The sequence below is a fragment of the Elaeis guineensis genome, chromosome 3, assembly GCF_000442705.2.
Source record: "Elaeis guineensis isolate ETL-2024a chromosome 3, EG11, whole genome shotgun sequence".
NCBI classification, from domain to species: Eukaryota; Viridiplantae; Streptophyta; class Magnoliopsida; order Arecales; family Arecaceae; genus Elaeis; species Elaeis guineensis.
Genome location: NC_025995.2, coordinates 50,962,177 through 50,988,572, shown reverse-complemented (window position 1 = coordinate 50,988,572; position 26,396 = coordinate 50,962,177). Strand labels below are relative to the sequence as shown.

The following is a 26,396-nucleotide window of genomic DNA, read 5'->3' as shown; positions in this document are numbered from 1 at the left end:
TATCTCATAAACTCTCTGATCTATACATCAATTTAAAATAACTTACTTAGTTCAGCTTGATTCTTAAGCATAATCGGATGCCTACACACTAAATGCTAACTTACTTGAGGACTTTAATTTCTTTTATTTATTCTCCCCCCCAACTTAATTTTTATTGTCCCCAATGGAAGAAGAGAATCATGACAAAGTCAAAATAAAATGTAACATCGAAGGATACCATCTGAGTTTGATGTGTGCATTCATTATTGGGTGAGAGGTCCTTCATTGTTGTGCGTGGTGTGTGCTTGACTCCAGTTGGCATGAACGTGGTGCTCCCCCTACTTGGCTAATTATCTTTCTCAGAGATTCCTATGAAATAAAAAGAAACTAAAAAAGTTGCATAAGCAGGGTTGCCTCCCAATAAGTGTTAAGTTTAATGTCTTCAACCGAACTTTGATTATAACTACTCCTAAGAAATCAAGTTGCCTCCCAATAAGTGCTAAGTTTAAAGTCTTCAACCAAACTTCATAATTCTACTTATCCTAGGTCGAATATGGGATTGACAAACTCTGATGGTTTTGGATTACCAATCTTAGAAGACAGCTTGGAACCCCATTATTGATAAATTCTATTACTTTGGTGTCAATTTTCAAAGAGTAGTTCACAACCCTATTATTGATAAATTCCACTCTTTCATTATTATCAATTTTTGGAAGATAGTTTGCGACCCCATTTTTCATCTCTTGTTTATCGAGAGTTGTTTCTATATATTCTTCTAAAATGCTCCTAAATTAGAGTTCTAGATTAGGAGTTGGATCTAATGCATTGATTACTGGGAGTATGTCATATAGTCTTATACATACATACTCAGGAATGATTGAGGGTGGCTTCAATTCTAGGATCGATGGTGATTCTAAAGATGGAGCTATTAGAGTAGGTATTGCAAATAAAAGCTCATATTTCTCAATCTATAGGAGAGTGGTGCTAAAATTAGATGGCTCTAGTAATGTGTGCATATTTTCAACATATCTATCTAGGTCAAAATCATCCACTCCAAAAAGATTCCAACGTGTATGCATTGGGTCTTAAGAAATTCTTCTAGGGATAGATTTCTCTATTATATCTTTTAGGGGTGAAGCCATATGGTAGAATTGGGTTACTCTGATTATTTTTTTTAAAATTTATTTAAAGAAAGAGGGAGAGAAGAAGAAAAAGAGAAGAGAAGAGAAAGAAACAGAGAAATTCTAAAGATGAGGGAACCCTAAGAGAGTCCTAGACCTAAGATGATAGATGTGAAGAATTTAGTTTAGGTTAAATATTTTCAATTAGCAATCAAGTAGGTCAATCAATCTTAACTAAGGGTTGTCCTAAATCTAGATAGTTCCTAACTATCAAGGTCATCTTCGAGCACTCCAAGTAACAGATCAGCCACTTAACTAGTCAGATAAGTGTAAGGTTGGTGGGGGTCCCCTCGTTGCTTTTCTTAGACACCAATTAAATTAGTCAGGCAAGTGAACAAAATCAATTAATGAACCACTTTACTTCGGAACGTAATCTCTAAACTACTTTTCTAGACACCAGTTAAACTAACCAAGCTGAATCTAGTCCAACTCTTAGGATTCTTTGTCCTATTGAGCTCGAGCATCCTTTGGGGCCAACGTCTAATTGATTTTAGGTTAAAGACTTGGGTCAATGCAATATGAAGGATGGTTATTTTTGAGCTAAGAAAGGGTGATCAAATCTCTACCTTATTTTATTTAATTGGGTTAAGTATCCTTAAATCAATTATTTAAAGATACAATATAAATACACTAGATGTCCAGCACAAGTAAGAAGCTTTTGAGATTTAATTAGTTTCTATATATATATTAAGTATTATGAGGTGTAGGGTTTGTTTTTTTTATGTTAGGTTAATTGAAGCAAAAAAAATAATAAGTAGATTTTAATTAAGTTAATTAGATTTAAGGAGATTTAGAGAATCTAACTAAATAGGAAGTAAATTAGGCTAAGATTCAAAGGCAATTAGGTCTCCTACAAATAAAGCAAGCAGTCAAATCTACTTTTAGGGTAGTAAATTATTCTAAATTATAAAAAGTAATAAATCAATATATTATAGGAAATAAAAAATTCTTCTAAAGTAGTCTAACTAGAAAGCAATAAATCTACCACATATAAAAAGCAATATAAGGCCAAAATTTAAAGAGAGTAAAAATATTCAATTAAAATATAGTAAATAAGAAATAAAATTTTATTTTTTTATTTTTTTATTTTTTTTAGACTCAAAGCAACTGAAATACAATCCTCGATAATAGCATCAAAATTTGATCACTGTCATAGGTGGTCAAAAATAAACCTAATACACTACTATGTAGTTAGGGTAAATCAAGATCGCAACCATAAGGATCATGTTAATTGCAGTTGAGTCATCTAGTTTTAGACAGATAGCAAAATAAATGTTGATTAAAAGATTACTTAAATTTATAAGAAAGCAAGTAAATAAAGAGAATTAATTAAAGGTTAGATGCAAGTATGGAAGGGATTCTTACGATCTCAGCTGCTTCTTGTTAGACAGCTAGTACCCTTCTTTAATATGCCTTTATTTGGGTATCTAAATAATAGAGATATAACCTATCTTAGAGAGCAAGGTCCGTACCCTTGAATCATGATCACTCCTTTAAAGTTATAGGTTAGTCAAAATTATTTAGATAAATCAATAAATTTATGATCGATTTTCGAGCATAGCCTATCTCACTAAGTACAGATCGTATCCTTAGATCATGATCCATCTCTACGTAGTCATAGGCTATTCAAAGACTATGATCTCATGCAAAGAAAATAAGGATATAAGAATATAGTAAGTAAAATTAGTCTTTATTGCATATTAAAGGAGAAATATAAATGATTTAAAAAGAAAGAATACTATCAAAATGAGATTATATAAATTTCCTCAGAGCGTAACGACTAGCCGGCCATCAAAAGATTTTTTACCATTATCTACATCATGAACTCTGGAGATTCCTTTTCTTAAACTTGGAGAAGACTTTCAGTAGCTAGAGGAAGAGATTTGATAGAGAATAGGCTAAAGAAAGTGGGTTTGGAAGAGGTCAAAAGGTGGAAGAGGGTTGCTGAAATTTTTAGACTGCAGTCTATAGGACTGCAAAAGAAGAAAGGTTTTGAGGTCTTTTTGGAGGCTTTTGGATATGATATTTTTATAGTTTGTAGAGGACTAATTAAGGTTTGGGATGACAGAGTTTGAGGAAAAAAGATTGGACCTATGGCCAGCCAAAAATCTGAGAAGATAGGATTGGCGTGAAGAAAGGCTGTGGCATGGAACTTAAGGCTATGGGAAGGAGAGGGACATGATTCCCATAATGGGATTGATGATCCCAAGATGAAGGTCTTAGGGAACTATTTATAGAGTGAAAGGTAGGGTGTTAGGGTTGGTGATGTGGGTTAAGAGAGGAAATAGTGGGGGCACAAGAGAGAGGCTTGGGCAGCATTAGGGTTTAGCGCATGAGTCTTTTGCAGGATGTTTTGCATGTAAGAAATAAGAGGGGACATGGAAGGCATGAAGGATGTGCAAGAATGAAAGAAATAGGAGAGCGAGCATCTGTGAGGATGTTTTAACATGAAGAAGATTTTGATTGGGATGGCACATTATGTTAGGGCGGCACTTGGAATGTGGCGCCTCCTTTCTAGGGTTTCATATGGTGAAATGCCTTGATAGCCCTTGGATCAAGAGGATTTACTTCTTAGTCATTGATTTTTAAGTCATGTTCATACTTGATTCTATTTATCTTCTAATCTAGGTCTTTGATTGGAGAGGTTGCTTCTTGACCCTTGATCTTTAAGTCACGTTCATACTGGAATGAGAGCTAGTTGCCTAATTCACTCAAATCAGAGCCAAATTGAGTCTAATTTGAATTGTATGAATTCAAACACCCAATCACCTACAAAATAGACTAGAGAGCATCAAATTTTAATAAATAATATCAATTATTATAATATTTAATATCTCTAGTGACTTAATTTAAGTATTCATCAAGTTCAAACTCTCTAGCCTGAATTCTTGACACCAATAGGTTAACCGAATTGAACTACAAAGACTGACTTTGGAACTTGAGAATCATTCTCAACTTTGAAAAATTGACCCATGTCCTAGACTAGGAGATGCCCGTGTTGCCGGCTCGTCCATCTCCTGATCAACAAGCTATACTTGACAAGTGGATCGACGAAGACAACAGGACTAGGTGCTATATTCTTACATCCATGTCCCATGATCTTCAGTGCCTGCATAAAAATATAAGGACCACCAAACAAATTCTGACTCATCTGCAAAAGTTGTATGATGAGCAAAGTCGCACGGCTCGCTTTGAAGTCACCCGCAAACTTTTTAGAGCGAAGATGCGTGATGGACAGTCCATGCATGATCATTGTCTGATAATAATCAAAGACATTGAAGAGCTTCACAAACTCAGAATGAATATGGATAAAGAACTGCTGGTAAATTTGATCATGCAGTCCCTTCTTGATTTATATGGTTAGTTCGTCATGAACTACCATATAAATAAGATTAATAGCACCTTGTCTGAGTTGTTGAATAGGTTGGTGATAGCTGAGGACACCTTGAAAGTTCAAGGAGAACGGTTCTTACTGTGGAGCAGGCTTCTTCTAAGAGAAAGTATAATGGAAAGAAGAAGAACCAAAATCTATGAAGAAGCAAAAGACTAAGAGCAAAAAGAATAAGAAAGTTCTAAAGAAAGTCAGCGATAAGGAAAAATATTTTTACTGCAATATCGAAGGCCATTGAAGAAGAAATTATCCTGCATACCTGACGACAATGAAGAATAAGAAGAAGGACACATCTTCTGAAGATACATCTGAATTGCTCATTATTGAAACTAATCTAATGATTTTATCTTCTTCTAGTTGGATTTTAGATTCTGGTTTGAGTGCTCACTTGTGTACTTCTATGCAAGGAAGTTAGAGGATTGAGACAAGATAAGATCATTCTCCAAGTTGACAATGGGGTAAAAGTTACTGCTGTGGTCATCAAGACCTACTCTTTGAAGCTACCATTAAGATTTAGTTTGCATTTAAAAAATTATTATTTTATACCTATAGCAAGTAGAAATTTGATTTTCATTTCTGTGCTGGTACAGGATAATTACAATTTTGATTTTAATAAAGACCTATGTTCAATTTATTTTAAAAATAAAATTATTGCACATGCCTACTTGATAGATAGTCTTTATCATTTGTATGTAGATGCGAGTGTTAATATTAAAGAGCAAATTGTAAGTACCGTAGGATCTAAGAGACTCAAAGGTAGGGTTAGCCAAAAGTATCTATGACACCTTAGACTACGCTATATTGAAGAGGACAAACTTAATAAATTGAAGAAAGATGGCCTTTTGGGGCCATTGACTTTCAAGTCTTATCCAGTTTATGAGTTCTGTCTTCAAACAAAGATGACTAAGCTATCCTTTATAAGATAAGGAGAAAGAGCTACTGATATATTAGCCCTGGTACAACTAATATGTGCGATCCATTCGATGTATAGGCCAGAGAAGGCTATATCTACTTTATAACCTTTACTGATGACTTTTCACGATATGGGTTTATGTATTTGATGCACTATAAGTCTAAGATTTTTGATAAGTTCAAAGAGTTCAGATATGAAGTAAAGAAACAAACTGGTAAACCCATAAAGGTTCTTCGATCAGATTGAAGAGGCGAATAGTGGAGAATTTCGAACATATCTTAAGGACAATGGTATAGTCTCATAGTGGACACCTCTAGGAACACTTCAGCTCAATGGGATATTCAAAAGGAAGAATCAGACCCTATTAGATATCATTTGATCCATGATGAGCTTCACAAATCTTTCAATTTTTCTCTGGGGATATGCGTTGCTTTCTACTATTCACCTTTTAATTAGGATTTTCTCTAAATCCATTCCTACCACACCATACGAGTTATAGCATGGTATGAAGCCGAGTCTTGGTTACCTTAAGATTTGAGGATGTCCGACCCATATCAAAAGACAGCAGGTGGACAAGTTAGAGGCTTAATCACTTAGGACTCATTTTATAGGATATTCTAAAGAATCCATGGGGTACTATTTCTATCTTCCAAAGGATCACAATTTGATTGTGAACCATCATGCCATCTTTTTGAAAAAAAATTATCCAAGATGGAGATAGTGGAAGAAAAATTGAGCTTGAAAAAAAAATTTCTGAAGAGCATCGAGTCTAAGATTCTGAATCCATTAGTGAGCCAGTTGATGTGGTACCTCCTCTACTTTGTAGATCAAGTAGGATCTCCCATTCTCCTAAAAGATACTTAGGTATTCTTATAGAGGATCTAGGGGAAGCATTCCTTGTGGAAGATAGAGACATTAGGAATGATTTCAGGACCTATGAAGAAGTGATGTTAGATGTAGACTCCAAGAAATGGATGGAAGCAATGAAGTCAGAAATTGACTCCATACATTCCAACCAAGTTTGAACATTAGTAGATCCACTTGAGGGTATTGTACTCATTGGATATAAAAGGATCTATAAAAGAAAAATTGGATCGGATGGTCAGGTAGAAACCTATAAGATAAGGTTGGTAGCAAAAGGGTATAGTCGATGCGAAGGCATTGACTATCAGAAAACTTTTTCGTCGGTAGCCATGCTGAATAAAATCTATCCAGACTCTGCTTGCTATTACAGCTTACTATGATTACGAAATCTAGTAGATGGATCTGAAAACTATCTTTCTAAATAGATATCTTGAGGAAGATATCTATATAGAGCAGTCTATAGATTTCACATCCAATGATAGTGACCACAAAGTCTACAAACTGCAAAGATCCATTTATGGACATAAGCAAGCATCTTAGAGTTGGAACATCCACTTTAATGATATGATCAAATCATTTGATTTCATCAGAAATGAGGAGCCATGTGTGTACAAAAAGGTCAATGGGAGCGCTATCACATTCTTCATATTGTACATAGACGATATCCTCCTAATTAAAAATAATATTCTCATATTGATCTCGATCAAATTATGGTTGTCAAAAAATTTCTCTATGAAAGATCTAGGAGAACCTTCTTACATTCTTGATATAAAGGTCTATAGGGATAAATCTAAAAAAATGATATGACTTTCTTAGAAAATATATATAGAGGAGGTACTGAAGAGATTCAGCATAGAAAACTCTAAGAGGGGGCTTTTGCCTTAGACATGGTGTTTATCTCTCCAAGAAGATGTATCCTGACACACCTGAGGAGATCCAATGCATGAGCAAGATCCCTTATGCTTCGATAATAGAGAGCCTCATGTATGCCATGTTGTGTACTCGACCTGATATAGTACTTATCGTGAGTATCACGAGCAGATATCAATCGAATCTTGACGAGGAGCACTAGATTACAGTTAAGAACATCCATAAGTACTTAAAAAGGATTAAAGATTTATTCTTAATCTTTGGTGGAGGATCGAAGCTGAAAGTGGAAAGATACATCAATTTAGACTTCATGTCTGATGTCGATGATATTGAGGTATATTTTTTTATATAATGATGGATCGGTTAGCTAAAAAAATTTCAAACAATCAATTATTAAATATTCGATGATGAAAATTGAATACATCGCCACCTCTGAAGTTACTAAAGAAGCATACTGGTACAAGAAGTTCGATGTGGAGCAGGGTGTGATGTCATCAGATGCCATTGCACTGCACTGTGACAACAACGATGCCATAGCACTCACTATAAAGCCCAAGTCTTATCAAAAGTCCAAACATGTAAAGTGGCGGTTCCATATCATATGCGATTACTTTGAGAAGAAGTTTGTCAAGGTGCAAAAAGTTGACTCTACGTAGAACATAGCGGACCCGCTAATAAAGCCTCTTTGCTAGTACAAGATCGAAGCTCACCTTGAGCAGATGGGTCTTAGGTATATGGCCAATTAGATTTAGGTCAAGTGAGAGTTTGTTAGATATGTGCTCTAGAAGCCAATTATTGGCTGACACATTATGTAATTTTAAGGCCTATTATTTTACTTGTAAAAGTTTATTATTGATAAAAAAGTATTTACATTTTCAATCATGTTTATGTGTCTATGATTTATCTTAGAAATTAACAAAGATGATTTTGTATATTCTCAAGATATTGAGAATTTGAGACATATTGTTAGTGGTTAGTTTCTAAATGCTCCCGATCATGGGATCATCATGGAAGACAGTGATCAATCCATTTAAGATCGGTGCATGGATCACCTCCCTTCCAAACAGATGAATCTTGAGTTTGCGGTGTAGGGACACTAGGATGAGAGTGTAGGAGGTTGTTAGAGAATAACTTACACTGAGCATGATCAATATGAGAAACCACTTGGATGTCTACTCACTTGTCAGTGGTCTTCTCAATGTTGTAATGGTATGAGTGATCCTTTGACCTGTAGTATCATCAGCTATTTGCAGTGAAGCTACTGAGTTTGACTGCATATTCCCTTGGTCCCTAGCTATTCGAATCCTTACTATGTATGTTGGCTATAGTAAGTTCAGGTTCGCTGTTAGAATAGGATGCACCTAAATAGAATCTATTGATCTTAGTAGAAAAGGAGTAGTTCTATGCGATTAGCAAGACTGAGTTCAGGGAGTTATCAGTCGAAGCAAGTGTAAAAATTGAAAAAAAAAATTTATGAGATTCATAAATGAACTTGAGTCAAGCCAATCTAGCATATGACTGACGATGAGATTTGATGAGTTCTCCATGACCTCTGTCAAGTTGGAATTTATGATAGAAGGACTGAATCACACAATAATTGTACCTAAGGGTTTAGTTTTTTCTATTCTATTGGATTGCCAATACATACTACTTGTTGGTGCAAAAATCCGCTTGCGCCGGAGAAGCTGGAGTTGAGGAAGCCGCGGTCGCCGCCGGGACCTGCAAAGGAAGTCTAAACCGGAGGTGGGGTTGCTCCGGCAAGACCCTCCGACGCTCAAGTCAGTTCTCTGCCTCAACAAGAATGGAGTGCTCGAACGGAGAGTTTAGCAGAGTTTTTGGGATAAGGCAAAAGAGCTTAAAGAATAACGTATCTGAGTCCCCCTTTTATAGGCGGGGGAGGCAACGGACTGATGGCGACGTTTGTAACCGCCTGGTAGTGGGCCGCCCACGGTCAGGGGAATTGATTGCGAAAGATAATGGAGCAGACACGTGGGCATCACTTCGACACGCCACGTGGAATCTGTTATGAGGGGTGGAGCAGCGTCCGTCGTCAGGAGAATCGCATGGTATCCGTCGCAGGAGGTGGAGCAGGTTCGTGGCCGTCACTGTGGCCTACCAGGGGATAGTGGAGCTGTGCGGAGTCCGCCACAGGAAGTGGAGCAGGGCGGCTATGGCTACTGCGGCTTGTCAGGGAATGATGATACTGTGCGGAGTCTGCCACAGGAGGTGGAGCAGGGTTGCGGCCGTTTTGAGGGCCTGTCAGGGGGCGTGGATCTGTCGATTGGAGCTCGGTAACGGCCGGAGCCCGGTTTCTGTAGGAGTCCTGGTGGAGCAGCAGTTGATATCGAGAGCGGAACCCGGCTCCCATGGGAGTCCGGGCGGAGCTGCGCTGATGTCGACAGTGGAGCTCGGCTCCCGTAGGAGCCCGGGCGGAGCTGCACTTGCTGATGGCGGTGGAGCCCGACTCCCGTAGGAGTCCGGGCGGAGCTGCACTTGCTGATGGCGGTGGAGCCCGGCTCCCGTAGGAGTCCGGGCGGAGCTGCACTGCAAACAAAGTTAAGGGTGAAATCCGGCTCTGATAGGAGTCCGGATTGAGCTTACCAGCCGTTGATACTGAGAGCGGAGCCCAGCTCCCGTGGGAGTCCGGGCGGAGCTGCGCTGATGTCGACAGTGGAGCTCGGCTCCCGTGGGAGTCCGGGCGGAGCTGCGCTGATGTCGACAGTGGAGCTCGGCTCCCGTAGGAGTCCGGGCGGAGCTGCACTTGCTGATGGCGGTGGAGCCCGACTCCCGTAGGAGTCCGGGCAGAGCTGCACTTGCTGATGGCGGTGGAGCCCGGCTCCCGTAGGAGTCCGGGCGGAGCTGCACTTGCTGATGGCGGTGGAGCCCGGCTCCCGTAGGAGTCCGGGCGGAGCTGCACTGCAAACAAAGCTAAGGGTGAAATCCGGCTCTGATAGGAGTCCGGATTGAGCTTACCAGCCGTTGATACTGAGAGCGGAGCCCGGCTTTCGTGGGAGTCCGGGCGGAGCTGCGCTAATGTCGACAGTGGAGCTCGGCTCCCGTGGGAGTCCGGGCGGAGCTGCGCTGATGTCGACAGTGGAGCTCAGCTCCCGTGGGAGTCCGGGCGGAGCTGCGCTGATGTCGACAGTGGAGCTCGGCTCCCGTAGGAGTCCGAGCGGAGCTGCACTTGCTGATGGCGGTGGAGCCCAGCTCCCGTAGGAGTCCGAGCGGAGCCGCACTTGCTGATGGCGGTGGAGCCCGGCTCCCGTAGGAGTTCGGGCGGAGCTGCACTTGCTGATGGCGGTGGAGCCCGGCTCCCGTAGGAGTCCGGGCGGAGCTGCACTTGCTGATGGCGGTGGAGCCCGGCTCCCGTAGGAGTCCGGGCGGAGCTGCACTTGCTGATGGCGGTGGAGCCCGGCTCCCGTAGGAGTCCGGGCGGAGCTGCACTTGCTGATGGCGGTTCCGCCGTGGGTTCCGGCTGTGGGTATTTTATACCCAACACCAGTCCCCCTACATCCGAGTTTTGAATTTCAAACGAAGGAAGTACACAGAAGTACAGCCGGAACCGTCCCTTCGAATCCCGCGCCCCGTCGCTCCCAGATATTTTGGCATTAAATGAGTGCGTGCCGGAGTCTTTTCGAATTGGGGCGGTACGAGGGGACGCTTCGAAGACCCCACAGGTACGCTGGCCTAGGTACGGCATAATTATGACCCTGCCAACTGCCAGCCGCCTTCAGCCGTCTGCCACGGGGAGTGGGACACGTGTCGGATGCGGACTGGCCTGGGGGGATTCGAGATCATTATGGCACCGGATCCAAGGGTCTATTTAAACCCGTCCTCCCCCCTTCAGGCGCCCCACTCTGCTTCTGATTTCTTGCTGGCGTCTGTCATCTCCCCGAGAGTCTGCTCTAGCGAACGCCCTCTCGAGCCGTAGGCGCCTTCCGTTTCTCGCTCCCCAGGCCCCCAGAGCAAGATAGGTTAGTGCCCACCTTCTTCTTCTTACCGCCTAGGGTCCTCTCCTCCTTCCACTTCTTTTGTGTCTTCTCCTGAGTTGACCTCCGGCATCTCCCTCCCTTCTCGGCTTGCTTTTCTAGGGTCCTTTAGGTTCTCCCCCAAAGAAAAATGTCTTCCGATTCTTCTGCCCCTGTAAGTTCTGGGAGTTCTTCTGCTTCAAACCCCCAGGCCCCTGTCTCTGCGGACGAACCCGCGTTCGGGGCAGGGTCTCGCCCGGTTTTCGCACCGGGCGCCATTCCTTGTTCGTCGACTCCGGACGAACTTCTCCTGATAAGGGCTCGGTACGGGGTCCCTTCAGAGTACGACCTGGAGCTTCCTGGCCCCTCCGACCGGGCCAGCGCTCCCCCTCCTGGTCGCTTTTGTTTGTACCAGGAGGCATTCCGTGCCGGACTCCGGCTTCCGCTTCCTGCTTTTGTTGCCGCCTTCTTTCATTTCTTAGACATTTCTCTCGCCTCTGTCGCCCCGAATTCCTTTAGGTTTTTGATAGGGTTTCTCTCCCTCTGTCATATAGCCGAGGTCCAGCCTTCCCTCTCCCTGTTCAGACATTTCTACACCTTCAAACGCCATCCTTCAGCGAAGGATTGGTGGTACTTCTCCCCCCAGTTCGGTAAGAAGGGGTTGCTGAAGGGTGCCCCTTCTTCGATTCACAATTGGAAGGGGAAATTTCTCTTCGTTTACTGTCCGACCCTGGAACTGGGCCTGCCCCCTTGGGGGTCTCTGAGGGATTCCGTCCGCCGGGCTCCCAGCCTGGGAGAGGACGACCTTCAGGCCGCCCAGAAGCTCCTGAGTTACCCCGCTCCTTCCCTTCCAAACCTACTGAGGGAGCAGCTTCTCTTCAACATCGGCCTGAGCCCTCAGGATCCAGCAAGTATACGTCTTTCCTTTTCTTGTCTTCTTCTTCCCTCTCTTTCTTTCTCTCTCCTTTTTCCTCTTTTTTCTTTCTTCTTCTTTTCTTCTTTTTTTTTTTTTTTTTTTTTTTGGATGATTGGTGCCTCTTTTTCCTTCTTCTTTTCTTTTCCTATTTTTTTTTTTTTTTTTTTTTTTTTAGCAATGGACGTCGAAGCCACACGGATGCTCGCCAAGGCCATGAGAGCCCAGAAAAGGAAGGGCGCGACGACCTCTGGCTCGGCGAAGAGGGCCAGGGTGGAGGAGACGAGCTTGGCCGCGCCCGTCCAGGCGACTCCGGCAATCGACATTCCTTTGGATGCCGAGCCAGCGGCCCCCCGGGCTCCCTCAAGGAGCCCACCGACCGGGGTCCCCATTCTGGAGGTCCGCCCCGCGGAGGCGCCCGCCGCAGGGAGGAGGAGAAAATCGGTAGCCCGCAGGCCGAGCAGCCACCGAGCCACCGCAGACGAGTCCATCTGCTTCGAGGGGGGATCGGAGAACCCCTTCAACGACAAGGCTCTGATCCGTCGGCTGCTCGATGGTTGCATTCTGTCCGATGTCGTGGAGAGGATCGACCGTGCCGATCCCAAGCAGCGGGCCTGGGACACCTTGGGGTCCTTTCTCGAGGTAAGCGGATTTTTACTGGCACAGTTGCTCGGTCTTCGTTGTGATTCTCTATCTGTCCCTGCAGATCGGGCACCAGCTCTTCGCCTATGTCGAGGCATCGGGCCGCATGAGAAGGGATCTTCTTCGGGCGGAGGAGCGCTGCCATGACGAGGTTGCTCGTCTTCAAGCGAAGACGGCCGAGGTGGCCGCCCTCCGGGAGGCCCTAGAGAGAGAGAGACAAGATCGGGAAGAGGAAAGACGAGTCCGGGAGGAGGAGAGGCGAAGCCTGGAGGAGTCGGCAAGGAAGGCGGAGGCCGAGGTCGCCCATCTGGCCGAGCAAACTTCAGTTCTGGTCTCGGAGGCCAGGACCCTTGCGGTGGAGGAGTTCAAGACCTCCGCGGAGATGAGGGAGCTGAACGTCCAGTTCGGCCTGGAGGCGTTCACCAAGGGGTTCGAGCTCTGCCGAGAGAGGGTGGCCAGCAGATATCCCGACCTTGATCTCAGCTTTTTGGAGGAGTCTGACGACGAGGCCGCCCCTTCGTCTGCTGCTGCCGCAGTCGCGCCCCCCGCGCCGAGCTCTCCACCCCCTGCCCCCGAGGTCTGAGACCTCCGATCTTGTATCTTTCTTTTGTCGCCATATTTCCTTTCCGCTTGTCTTCAAAATTAATCAATAAAGTTGAATTTCTTATTGTGGATGGTCTTTCCTTCCCCCTGCTCCTTCTTCCCTGCCTTTCTTCTCGTAATGAGCTGGTCTTTGACGTTTGCATTTTTCGATGGCAGCGCCCCGCCGAAGCACTCCCCTTGCCCCTGGGGGTCCCGCTGAAGTCGACTATCCAACGGCTCAAAAAGGAGGTCCTCCACCTGACGAAGAAGTTGAAAAAGTCGGAGGACGTGCTCCGCAAGTCAAAAAAATGCTTTTCCGAGGCCGCCACTGAGGCCGCCCACTTCAGGAGTCTCCAAGTGAAGGCAATCATGGACTACAGCCGAAGGAAGGCGGACTTCGCAAAGGAGCTCGAGGAATGCACGAAGAGCGCCAGCGACCGAACTTGGGCTCAAGAAGCCAGGATCAGCGCCCTTAAGGTGGAGTTATCAGCTGCGAAGAGGAGGATCGGCCAGCTGGAAGGGAACTCATCCCGGCTCACAGCGCGGGATGAGCAGATATGGTCGCAAAAAGTTTCCGACCTCCAGAAGCAGCTTCAAGATGCTGAGGTGAGCCACGATGTGCAGCGGGCCAGCTGGCGCCGGCAGGTAGAAGAGTACAAAGGGAGATTCCATCGGACGGCGGACGAGGTCGTTCGTCTCCAGAGGTAATTGGTTACTAGGGCGCAGCTGGCCAACGCCCAAGATAACGAGGAGCTCCAAGCCCTGAGAGGCACTGTCGATAGGATTTTCGTCTCCCTTGGAGAGAAGACAGTCGAGCTGCAACAAGTAAAAATCCAACTGGAGCTTGAGCGGAAGGCCGTCGCGGATGCAGAGGCGGAGTCCAAAGTTTTGCGGAAGTGGCATCGAGAAGTGGAGGCTGAGAGCCGGCGACTTCGTCAGGCGCTCCAGGATATGCTGCAAAAGAAGGAAGAACTAGAGGAAACGGTGGGTAGCCTGAGGCAGTCCTGGTTGGGGGATGGAGGTGATCACCCTAGGTTAGAGGGAGCAGGACCTCCTTAGAGTTCTTTTGTAGTCACCCACCTTTTTGTAGCTGCCCCCTTTTTTTTTTTCTTGTCGTTTTGTCCCTCTTTCTCTGGCCATCTTGGCCCTGTAGTACATATATCGAAAATGAGGAAAAAGCATTTTGTGTTACCTTATCCGCGCGTAGCACCAATATTGTCGTTCGTTGACCCTTTCTCGTCGTTTGGCCTGTTTGGCTTAGAGGTCGTCGTGGGAAGGGGCTCTTTCCTTCCATCCGATCTCGTCATGTGGCCAAGCCTCGCCACCATTCTTAACCCTTGCTGGCGAAGTAGCGGATGGAGCCCGGCTTTTTTGGTGGCGAAGCCCGGCTCCCGTAGGAGCCCGGGCGAAGCTTTCCTGGCGGCGGAACCCGGCTCCCGTAGGAGTCCGGGCGAAGCTTTCCTGGCGGCTGAACCTGGCTCCCGTAGGAGTCCGGGCGAAGCTTTCCTGGGCGGTGAAACCCGGCTCCTGGAGGAGTCCGGGTGAAGTTTACCTTGGCGGCGGAACCCGGCTCCCGTAGGAGTCCGGGAGAAGCTTCCCTGGGTGGTGAAACCCGACTCCCGTAGGAGTCTGGGTGAAGTTTACCTTGGCGGCGGAACCCGGCTCCCGTAGGAGTTCGGGTGAAGCTTCCCTGGGCGGTGGAACCCGGCTCCCGTAGGAGTCCGGGTGAAGTTTATCTTGGCAGCGGAACCCGGCTCCCGTAGGAGTCCGGGCGAAGCTTCCCTGGGCGGTGAAACCCGACTTCCGTAGGAGTTCGGGTGAAGTTTACCTTGGCGGCGGAACCCGACTCCCGTAGGAGTCTGGGTCTTCCATTTTGCTTGAGCCGGTGCGAGGTTCTCGTTATCAGCCTGGCTTGTGGGGGCGCGTTAGGGCGCCGTAAGGCCTCTCCCCCCTCCGGTCTAAAAGAACCGGGCCTTCAACTTTGCTAATGTCAGGACGAGGTTCTCCTCCTGTTCCTGACATGGCTGTGGGGGCACATTAGGGCGTTGCAAGGCCTCTCCCCCCATCCGGTCTAAAAGAACTGGGCCTTTGACTTTGCTCAAGTTAGGGCGAGGTTTTCCTCCTGTCCCTAACAGGGCTGTGGGGGCACATTAGGGCGTTGTAAGGCCTCTCCCCCCATCCGATCTAAAAGAACCGGGCCTTTGACTTTGCTCATGTTAGGGCGAGGTTTTTCTCCTATCCCTAACAAGGCTGTGGGGGCACATTAGGGCGTTGTGAGGCCTCTCCCCCCATCCGGTCTAAAAGAACCGGGCCTTTGACCTTGCTCATGTCAGGACGAGGTTCTCCTCCTGTTCCTGACATGGCCGTGCTTTTGGAGGAATCATATCCGGTCATAATACATCCATGCTAGGTGGGAGGAGCATGTTAGCTAAAAAGAAAGGTAGATTCAAAGCGAAATAGTAAGCGATACATTTACAGTATTCCCGCTCCTTCTTGAGGCCCTCCAGCGATGGAGTCGATGGTCCCGATAGGAGGCCGGTCCCCGGGCTGCTCCTCCCTTTTCTGCGGTTCGGGCGGTGGGAGGGCTCTTGGCCAGTCTCCTCTACCCTCAGGCCGGCGGCGGATGAATCTGTCGAGCCGACCTCGTCGGATGAGCTCCTCGATCTCGTCTTGGAGCTGGATGCACTCTTCGGTGTCGTGGCCGTGGTCACGATGGTAGAGGCAGAACTTGTTGGGGTTGCGCTTCCCGGGGTGCGTGCGCCTCCTCTCCGACCTAGGGAGCAGCTCCCTGACCTCCATCAGTACCTGAGCCTTCGAGGCGTTGAGGGGGGCGTAGTTGCGGAACTTCCCTGGCGGGGAACCCAGCCGAAACCTGTTGTTCGGGCTCCTCTGCCTGCATGCCCGGAGGGGAGTATGGGCGTGCTTATGTCCAGGAGGGGATCGAGAGCGAGGCCGGGCTTCCTTTGGCCTCTTCTCAACTGTGGGCTTATCAGAATCTCCCGCCTGACGCTCCCTCGCAGTCTCTTCATCCTTCATTTTGAAGGCCTCTTCCGCTCGGGCGTATCCTTCAGCCCGAGCCAGCAGATCAGCAAAATCCCTGGGGTACTTCTTCTCCAGGGAGTACAAGAGATCATTCTTCTGAAGGCCACCTTTCAGGGTGGCCATGGCAACCGACTGGTCCAAGTTTCGGACCTCCAACGCCTCGATGTTGAAGCGGTTGATGTAGGCCCGTATGGACTCCCTTCCCTCTGCTTGATGTTGATGAGGGACTCCGAACCTTTTCGGGGACGTCGGCTGCTGACAAAATGGGCCACGAATTGGTGGCTCATTTGGTCGAAGGAGAATATGGTACCCGGCTTCAGAGCCGAGTACCAGTTCCTTGCTGCTCCCTTCAAAGTAGACGGGAAAGCCCGACACAAGATGGCGTCGGGAGCACCATGAAGCAGCATCATCATTCGGAAGGCCTCCAGATGATCGACCGGGTCCGACGTCCCGTCGTAGCTTTCGAACTGAGGAAGCTTGAAATTCGACGGGATCGGTTCCTGCATAATCATTTGGGAGAAGGGAGGGTCAGTGCAGATATCCTCACCGTAAGCGGGAGGCGCATGGCGGAGTTCTTCGATCTGTCGGTTCATCTCCTGGAGCCTTCGGTCCAGGAAATCCTCTCGACTTCGAGTCTCGAGGGTCCTTTGGCAGAATGGGGGCAGGGATCTCCCAGGGGTGGAGTCGTGGTCCGATTGAGGGCTCTCCACCCTTGGATTCACCTTCTCGGGAAGGACGGGGCGGCTGGCCCAGGTGGCCCGCCCCACCGTCGGGTTCTGGCATTCCGGAGATGCCCCTTCTGGATGCGCTGACGCCTGCGGCGGCTGCTACTGCATTGCCTGTACGGCCTCGACGAGGCCCTTGACCTGCTGCACCAGCAAGTCAAACTGCTCCACGCCGACCGCCGTCGCCGGAGGGGGAGGAGGAGCTGGCTGAGAAACGAGAGGGGAGGCCGGAGCCTGAGATCTGGCCGCGGAGGCCGTGGACCGCCGGGTGGACGCCCTGCGTGGAGGCATCGGGTGTCGATCTCGCGGGGGAGGATTAGGAGTAGATGATGGAGAGATGGTCGGAGGCGGCTCCGTTGAGCGCTCCTTCAAGAATAAGGGTGCTGCGAAGACACAGGCACCCTTCCTCTAGCGCCAATCCTGTTGGTGCAAAAATCCGCCTGCGCCAGAGAAGCTGGAGTTGAGGAAGCCGCGGTCACCGTCGGGACCTGCAAAGGAAGTCTAAACCGGAGGTGGGGTTGCTCCGGCAAGACCCTCCGACGCTCAAGTCAGTTCTCTGCCTCAACAAGAATGGAGTGCTCGAACGGAGAGTTTAGCAGAGTTTTTGGGATAAGGCAAAAGAGCTTAAAGAATAACGTATCTGAGTCCCCCTTTTATAGGCGGGGGAGGCAACGGACTGATGGCGACGTTTGTAACCGCCTGGTAGTGGGCCACCCACGGTCAGGGGAATCCTGTTGGTGCAAAAATCTGCCTGCACCGGAGAAGCTGGAGTTGAGGAAGCCGCGGTCGCCGCCGGGACCTGCAAAGGAAGTCTAAACCGGAGGTGGGGTTGCTCCGGCAAGACCCTCCGATGCTCAAGTCAGTTCTCTGCCTCAACAAGAATGGAGTGCTCGAACGGGGAGTTTAGCAGAGTTTTTGGGATAAGGCAAAAGAGCTTAAAGAATAACGTATCTGAGTCCCCCTTTTATAGGCGGGGGAGGCAACGGACTGATGGCGACGTTTGTAACCGCCTGGTAGTGGGCCGCCCACGGTCAGGGGAATTGATTGCGAAAGATAATGGAGCAGACACGTGGGCATCACTTCGACTCGCCACGTGGAATCTGTTATGAGGGGTGGAGCAGCGTCCGTCGTCAGGAGAATCGCATGGTATCCGTCGCAGAGGTGGAGCAGGTTCGTGGCCGTCACTGTGGCCTGCCAGGGGATAGTGGAGCTGTGCGGAGTCTGCCACAGGAAGTGGAGCAGGGCGGCTATGGCTACTGCGGCTTGTCAGGGAATGATGATACTGCGCGGAGTCCGCCACAGGAGGTGAAGCAGGGTCGCGGCCGTTTTGAGGGCCTGTTAGGGGGCGTGGATCTGTCGATTGGAGCTCGGTAATGGCCGGAGCCCGGTTTCTGTAGGAGTCCTGGCAGAGCAGCAGTTGATACCGAGATCGGAACCCGGCTCCCATGGGAGTCCGGGCGGAGCTGTGCTGATGTCGACAGTGGAGCTCGGCTCCCGTAGGAGTCCGGGCGGAGCTGCACTTGCTGATGGCGGTGGAGCCCGGCTCTCGTAGGAGTCCGGGCGGAGCTGCACTGCAAACAAAGTTAAGGGTGAAATCCGGCTCTGATAGGAGTCCGGATTGAGCTTACCAGCCGTTGATACTGAGAGCGTAGCCCGGCTCCCGTGGGAGTCCGGGCGGAGCTGCACTGATGTCGACAGTGGAGCTCGGCTCCCGTGGGAGTCCGGGCGGAGCTGCACTGATGTCGACAGTGGAGCTCGGCTCCCGTAGGAGTCCGGGCGGAGCTGCACTTGCTGATGGCGGTGGAGCCCGGCTCCGTAGGAGTCCGGGCGGAGCTGCACTTGCTGATGGCGGTGGAGCCCGGCTCCCGTAGGAGTCCGGGCGGAGCTGCCCTGCAAACAAAGTTAAGGGTGAAATCCGGCTCTGATAGGAGTCTGGATTGAGCTTACCAGCCGTTGATACTGAGAGCGGAGCCCGGCTCCCGTGGGAGTCCGGGCGGAGCTGCGCTGATGTCGACAGTGGAGCTCGGCCCCCGTGGGAGTCCGGGCGGAGCTGCGCTGATGTCGACAGTGGAGCTCGGCTCCCGTAGGAGTCCGGGCGGAGCTGCACTTGCTGATGGCGGTGGAGCCCGGCTCCCGTAGGAGTCCGGGCGGAGCTGCACTTGCTGATGGCGGTGGAGCCCGGCTCCCGTAGGAGTCCGGGCCGAGCTGCACTTGCTGATGGCGATGGAGCCCGGCTCCCGTAGGAGTCCGGGCGGAGCTGCACTTGCTGATGGCGGTGGAGCCCGGCTCCCGTAGGAGTCCGGGCGGAGCTGCACTGCAAACAAAGTTAAGGGTGAAATCCGGCTCTGATAGGAGTCCGGATTGAGCTTACCAGCCATTGATACTGAGAGCGGAGCCCGGCTCCCGTGGGAGTCCGGGCGGAGCTGCGCTGATGTCGACAGTGGAGCTCGGCTCCCGTGGGAGTCCGGGCGGAGCTGCGCTGATGTCGACAGTGGAGCTCGGCTCCCGTGGGAGTCCGGGCAGAGCTGCACTTGCTGATGGCGGTGGAGCCCGGCTCCCGTAGGAGTCCGGACGGAGCTGCACTTGCTGATGGCGGTTCCGCCGTGGGTTCCGGCTGTGGGTATTTTATACCCAACACTACTAAATATTACTGATGGATTATAAGAACTCATTAGGATTATTTTTGGATCAACAATCCTTGTTAGGTTGAGCTGAAATTATTCTTATCTATCAAAAAGAGTTTTAATAACACTATGATGGAGATCATGGTATATCTCACTACTAGATAGAATAGAACCTTAATGTTCACACACAAAAGGAGTTTGACCCGATCAATGACTTGAATCAAATTCAAATTATCAATTTGATTGATGTTTTAAATTTAAAAACTGTTAATTTATAAGTGTTACAAATTTAGTAATTGCTAATTGTTAGCACAGAGACCTAATTATAAATATTATAATTTAATTGAGACTAATTAAATTATGGATCAAATCTTTATTAATTTAAATTTAATTTAATTTAATTTAATAATAATTAAGTTTAATTATCCAAATCAATTTTGAATTTCAATTTTGATTGGATTAGTTTTGACAGCCTTTCGAATTCGATTCGAATTAGGCTCAATTTGAACTTGATTGGATCTAATTTGAACCAAATTGACCCTAACCACCTGAGCCCAAATTTTTTGAACTTCTCTCTCCAATTGTTCAACTAGAAAGAGGAGGGCTAATGGTTTTCTTGCACCCTTCTCTTGGCATGCACATGAAATAAGAGGAGGCCACCTCCCCTTGTTTGTTGGGACTCTTCTTGATAAAGAATGATTTGAATTTGATTTAAATCAGATCTTATCAGTTGTTGGCATTATTAGAAATTGTGTCCTAAAATCAATCATATGATGATTGAGTTTCTTTTTATATATAAATTATTAATTATTGAATAAAAATTATTTTGATATTTTTCATCACAAAGCAACATCTTCCTGGAACTCTTGTACTGTGATGAAGTCCTTAGAATTATGCTAGTATACGATAGAGAGAAGATTTATTGTATAATTCTTAAACATGTTCATGACCAAATGATACGTCATTACAAAATGATGATATTTATCGAGTGGAGGTCATTGTGTGCCATATGGATCGGTTATCTTCTTAACCAAGGAGTGTAGTGACACTGGTTTGGCATACAGGTGAGATGTAAGGGTACATCATCACTGAACAAGTGACTCACCTACTAAGCATTCTTCTATCAAAAGTTGCTCATAAAATATATGGATATAAGCATCCTTCAAAACTAAGATCACTATAGTGACTTGCAAGCAACTCACTGTGCTTTGATGTCGGACTATCTGAATTTCTAATGCAGTGACGAAAGGCTACTGGGTATAGTCAAGTACTTGTGAAGTCTGTGTGTAGATCAAGATAGAATTGATCCCTCTGAATTATTGGAGTTGATGTATCGTTGTATTTTAATTTAGTAAAACTTTGGTCAGGATAATCTATGAGATGGATTTGAAAGGTTGAAATACAATGCGGATGAAGCAATCTCGGTTGACAGTTAACCTGAGACCATCCTAGAGCATTCAGGGTCAAAAGGATAAATTATGTGGTAACCATGTGTATGGATTCTGAAATATTTTTTTGTGATAATTCAACCTATTTGAACGTCAGAAATCATTGCTAGATGGTGTCTCGATTAGTGCAGAAATTGGTTCCTGCGCTACCGATTTAGTGTTTGAACCTATGGAGTCATGCACACAAGTTAGACAAAGTAGGAAGAAACTAGTCTATATTTATATGTCTAATTTGAAAGTACTTAACTTGATTGAATATATATGCAAACTTGATTTTGAATTAAGTTATGGGTCAAACAGGATTGAAGAGTTGACTATGTCTAGCTAGCACTACACATGAGGTTCAGGTTCGATCCTGGGGATGAACAGTTTTTGATCTATGATCCATGAAGCATATGAAAAATTAAATTTAAGTGTTGATTAATTTTATATTAGATCTGAATTAATTAGACTTAATTGAGTCCAAAATCTAAGTTAGACTTAGTACAAAAGTCCTAAAGAGTTTGAAATTGACAGTCTTTTGAAATTATTTCGAACCTCCTTCGAATTGAATTCGAATCGGATCCAATTTGATGAGATATGAGAATTTTCACTTGCACTGGGATTTTTCTCTCATGTGGGCTGACCAACACCTAGAATGGTTCTGGTTTGGGGCATCCCATGTGGGTGAGGGAGTGGGTGCAAGTTGGTTGTCATATATGATGGCAATTCTATCTCATGTAGAATTCTTCTTTCATGAGTATTGGACTGATTCAAATCAAATTTGAGTTAGGACTTCTATACTTATTGGGTCATGAAAATCATCTATAAATAAAAAGGGTCTCTACTTATGAATGCATAGCAAACAAATCAGATTAAGAGAAGAGAGAAAGAGAGAGAGGCATGAGAAGAGAGAGAGATCCCTTCTTCTCCTTGAACCTCTCCTCTTGTTGCCACCCCTCTTCCCTTGGGTGTGGATCCATCTTGGGCATCCCACCTACTGGTGTGAGGTGTCACACCAGCATATCTTATCTTTCATTTGATTGGATTGCGAAGGCAATTGGATTGGAGTTCATCCTGCTTTCCTACAGTGTCTGACGTGCATGTGAAGTAGAGGGTTTACACATCCAAGCCTCCACGAAGGTTTATTTCAAATTATTTAAGATTTGATCTCTAGTTCTACTACTAATCAGGTAAGAATTTGATCCTTAATAATGTAGATGAATAAAATGAAGGGAAGGAAAACAGTTTCCATCTGGGATGCCCAGGTTGCATCTAAAAATTTTTTAATGTTCTACTTGTTTAATGATCAAATTCTTACCTAAAATGTAGCCGAACTAGGGATCAAATCCCAACTTATCTAATATAAACCTTTGCGGAGGTCTGGATGTGTAGACCCTCTACTTCGCATGAATGTCTGACGCCGTAGGAAAGCAGGATGAACTCCAATCTAATTGGCTTAGCAACTCAATCAATCGAGAGATGAGATATGCTAGTGTGACACCTCACACTAGTAGGTGGGATGCCCAAAGAGACCCCACACCCAAAAAAAGAGGGGAGGCAACAAGGAGAGAGGCTAAAGGAAAGATAGGACCTCTCTCTCTTCTCACACCTCTCTCTCTTTTCTCTTCTCTCAATCTGATTTGTTTGCTATGCTATTGCTATTGCTATACATCCATAAGTAGAGACCCTCTCTATTTATAGATGATTCTCATGATCCAATGAGATTAGAACACCTAATTCAAATTTAATTTGAATTGGTCCAATACTCATAAAAGAAGGATTCCTATATGAGATATAATTATCATTACATATGACAATCATCTTGCACCCAATCTCTCACCCACTTGGGATGCCCCAAATAAGCACCAAACCAAATTTTGGCCGTACTTCATGAGGGGATATTCCTAGTGCAAGTAGGAATACTCATATCTCATTCAAAATAGGTCCAATTCGATCTTATTCGAAGCTAGTTCGAAATAATTTTAAAAGATTATCAATCTCAAACTCTTTAGGACTTTTGTACCAAGTCTAACTTAAATTTTGGATCCATTTAAGTTCAATTAATTTAGATCTAATCTAAAATTAATTAGTACTTAAATCCAATCTTTTATATGTTCCATGAATTATAGATCATAACTAGTGTAGTGTTAGCTAGACATAGTCAACTCTTCAATCCCGTTGACCTATAACTTAATTCTCAATCAAGTTAGCTTATATGTTCAATCAAGTCAAGTACTTCCAAATTGGCATATAAACATAGGTCAATTCCTTCCTACTTTGTCTGACTTGTGTGTATGACTCTATAGATTCAAACACTAAGTCGGTAGCTCAGGAATCAATTCCTGCACTAATTGAGATACCATCTAGCAATTGTTTCTAACATCCAGATAGGTCAAATTATCGCAAAAAAATATTCTAGAATGCATACACATGGTTACCACGTAATTTATCCTTTTGACCCTAGATACTCTAGGATGGTCTCAGGTTAACTGTCAATCGAGATTGCTTCATCTGCATTGTATTTCAACCTTTCAAATCCATCTCATGGATTATCCTGGCCTGGCCAAGACTTTACTAAATTAAAATACAGTGATACATCAACTTCAATAATCTAGAGGGGTCAATCCTATCTTGATCCACATACAGATTTTACAAGTACTTGACTGTACCCAGTAGCCTTCCATCACTGCATTAGAAATCCAGATAGTCCGGTACCAAAATATAGTAAATTGCTTGCAAGTCACTATGATGATCTCAGGTTTGAAAAATACTTATAACCATGTGTTTCATGAGTAACTTTTGACAGCAGAACACTCAGCAGGTGAGTCACTTGCTCAGTGACGATGTTGTTAGATGTGTGCCCTAAATGCCAGATTGGCTGACACATTTCTGTACAAATCTAAGGGTAAATTTGTAATTTTGACTATAATTTTGATTGTAATTTTTGGTTGGTCGAATGATGTGGCACTGCACAGCACAGCAGGGTCTATATAAACCCTGTCTGTGCCTAGGGTTTAAGAGATTCTGCCCCCTACCCAGCAAAAGCCAGCCACACCTCCTCTACTCCACATCCTTCCTGGTGCTCCCTCTCCCCACTTCATGCCCAAGAGGTTGGGCGACCATCTGGTGCAAGATCAAGGTGTGGTGACGCATTGAACAAAGGGCTGCGGGAGTTTTTCGACAAGCTGCTGCTCCAATTTTAGGAAGGCTTTTGAAGATCTTCTTAATCAGATTGAGTTTTGATTTTTGGAGCAGAGATTTGTGAGGAGAAGATGATCTAGGTGCTGTCTGAGTGGATACTAGTAGAGACCAGATGATTGCATGGCTAAATTAGAACCTCAGGCTTGCTGTGATCATCTACAGGGTAATCAGATTACCCTTGAGGTATTTCATATTTCTTCATACTTTTATATTTATATTAGAATTAATATCAGATAATAAAATTAGATCTAGAGATTTAGATCTAAAATAAATATAGGATAAATTTTTTTTTAAATTATTCCACCCCAGATTTGATGAAATCTAGAAGATCCTATAAGAAAAAAGGCAGATTTTTTCTTCAGATGTACCCCTACATCTCACCTATATGCCATACTAGTGTCACCATACTTCTTGATTAAGAGGACAACCAACTCGTATGGTACATAATGACCTCCACTCAATAAACATCATTGTCCTGTAATGACGTATCATTTGGTCATGAATATGTTTAAGAACTATACGATAAATCCTCTCTTTATCGTACACTAGCATAGTTCTAGGGCTTCATCACAGTACAAGAGTTCAAGAAAGATATCACTTTGTGATGAAAAATATCAGAATAACTATTATTTAATTGATTAATAATTCATATACAAGGATGAACTCAATCATCACATGATTGGTTTTAGGATACAATTTTCAACAACTCTCACTTGGACTAAAGCCAATCGGGGCAGTATTTTATACCCATCTTCCATTTGAAGTTATCAAACTTTTTGATTTTGAGAGCTTTAGTGAAGGGGTCAGCTAAGTTCTCCTTTCCATCGATCTTCTGAAGTTTGACATCATCATGGTTCACGATCTCTCACACCAAGTGATAGCACCGCAGAACATTGCAGCATCCGATGTAGCAATGTATTTTGCTTTGCATATAGAATCGGTTAGAGTATGTTGCTTGGAACTCTTCCAGCAAACAGCTCCTCCATTCAAGGTAAATACATAGTCTGACATACTTCTACTGTTATCATAATCTGACTGAAAACTGAAATCAGTATATCCTATAAGTTTCAAGTCAGAGTCTCCATAGATAAGCCATTGGTCTTTAGTATTTCTCAAATGCTTAAGAATTGCTTTCGCAATCTTTCAATGCTTCTCATCTAGATCTGACTGGTACCTACTCACTACCCCTAGTGAATAGGCCACATCCGGCCTCGTACATATCACAGCATACATGATAGATCCCACTGCCGAAGCATATGGTATTCTACTCATGCACTCTCTCTCCTCAGGAGTTGTCGGACAATCCTTCTTAGAAAGAATAATTCCATGACCTATCAGAAGATAGCCTTTCTTGAAATTATCCATGTTGAACCACTTCAACAAGGCATCAATGTACGTGGATTGGGACAATCCAAGCAATCTTTTGGATCTATTCCCATAGATCTTCATCCCTAGGATGTAGGATGCTTCTCCCAAGTTCTTCATGAAGAACTGTGATGATAACCACAGCTTCACACTCTGCAAAGTCAGGATGTCATTTTCTAGTAACAGTATGTCATCCACATACAGCATAAAAAAAATGATCACAGAATCAAAAGTTCACTTGTAGATGCAAGGCTCTTCTCTATTCCTAACGAAGCCATACATTTTAATCACCTTATCAAAATGTATGTTCCAACTCCTCGATGCCTATTTAAGTTCATAAATAGATCTTTTCAGCTTGCACACTTTCGACTCGTCTGTGAATGTGAACCCTTTAGGTTGTATCATATACACCTCTTCTTTCAGTTCTCTATTAAAAAAAATGATTTTAATATCTATCTGCCAGATCTCATAATCTAACTGTATAGCGATTGCAGGCATAATCTGGATGGACTTGAGCATTGCCACAGGAGAGAACGTCTCATCATAGTCAATACTATAATGCTGACGATAATTCTTGGCAACTAGACAGGCTTTATAGGTCTCTATCTTTCCGTCTGCTCCTCTTTTCCTTTTGAAAATCTATTTATACCCTATGAGTTTTATCCCTTCAGATAGATCAAATAGTGTCCATACACTATTGATCTCC

At 45.4% G+C, this 26,396-nt stretch overlaps 1 protein-coding gene across 1 annotated transcript; it reads left to right on the top strand.

Moving 5' to 3' along the window:
* The first annotated feature begins 4,149 nt into the window (after positions 1-4,149).
* On the top strand, positions 4,150-4,598 carry LOC140856227 (uncharacterized). Its single transcript, XM_073253363.1, has 2 exons — positions 4,150-4,482; positions 4,584-4,598. The coding sequence occupies exons 1-2, from the start codon at positions 4,150-4,152 to the stop codon at positions 4,596-4,598; spliced, it is 348 nt and encodes a 115-aa protein (XP_073109464.1).
* The last annotated feature ends 21,798 nt before the right edge of the window (positions 4,599-26,396 follow it).

What these genes read in the sequence shown, in the direction of transcription:
- LOC140856227 (XM_073253363.1), top strand. Translation starts at nt 4,150, where the DNA reads ATGCCCGTGTTGCCGGCTCGTCCATCTCCTGATCAACAAGCTATACTT.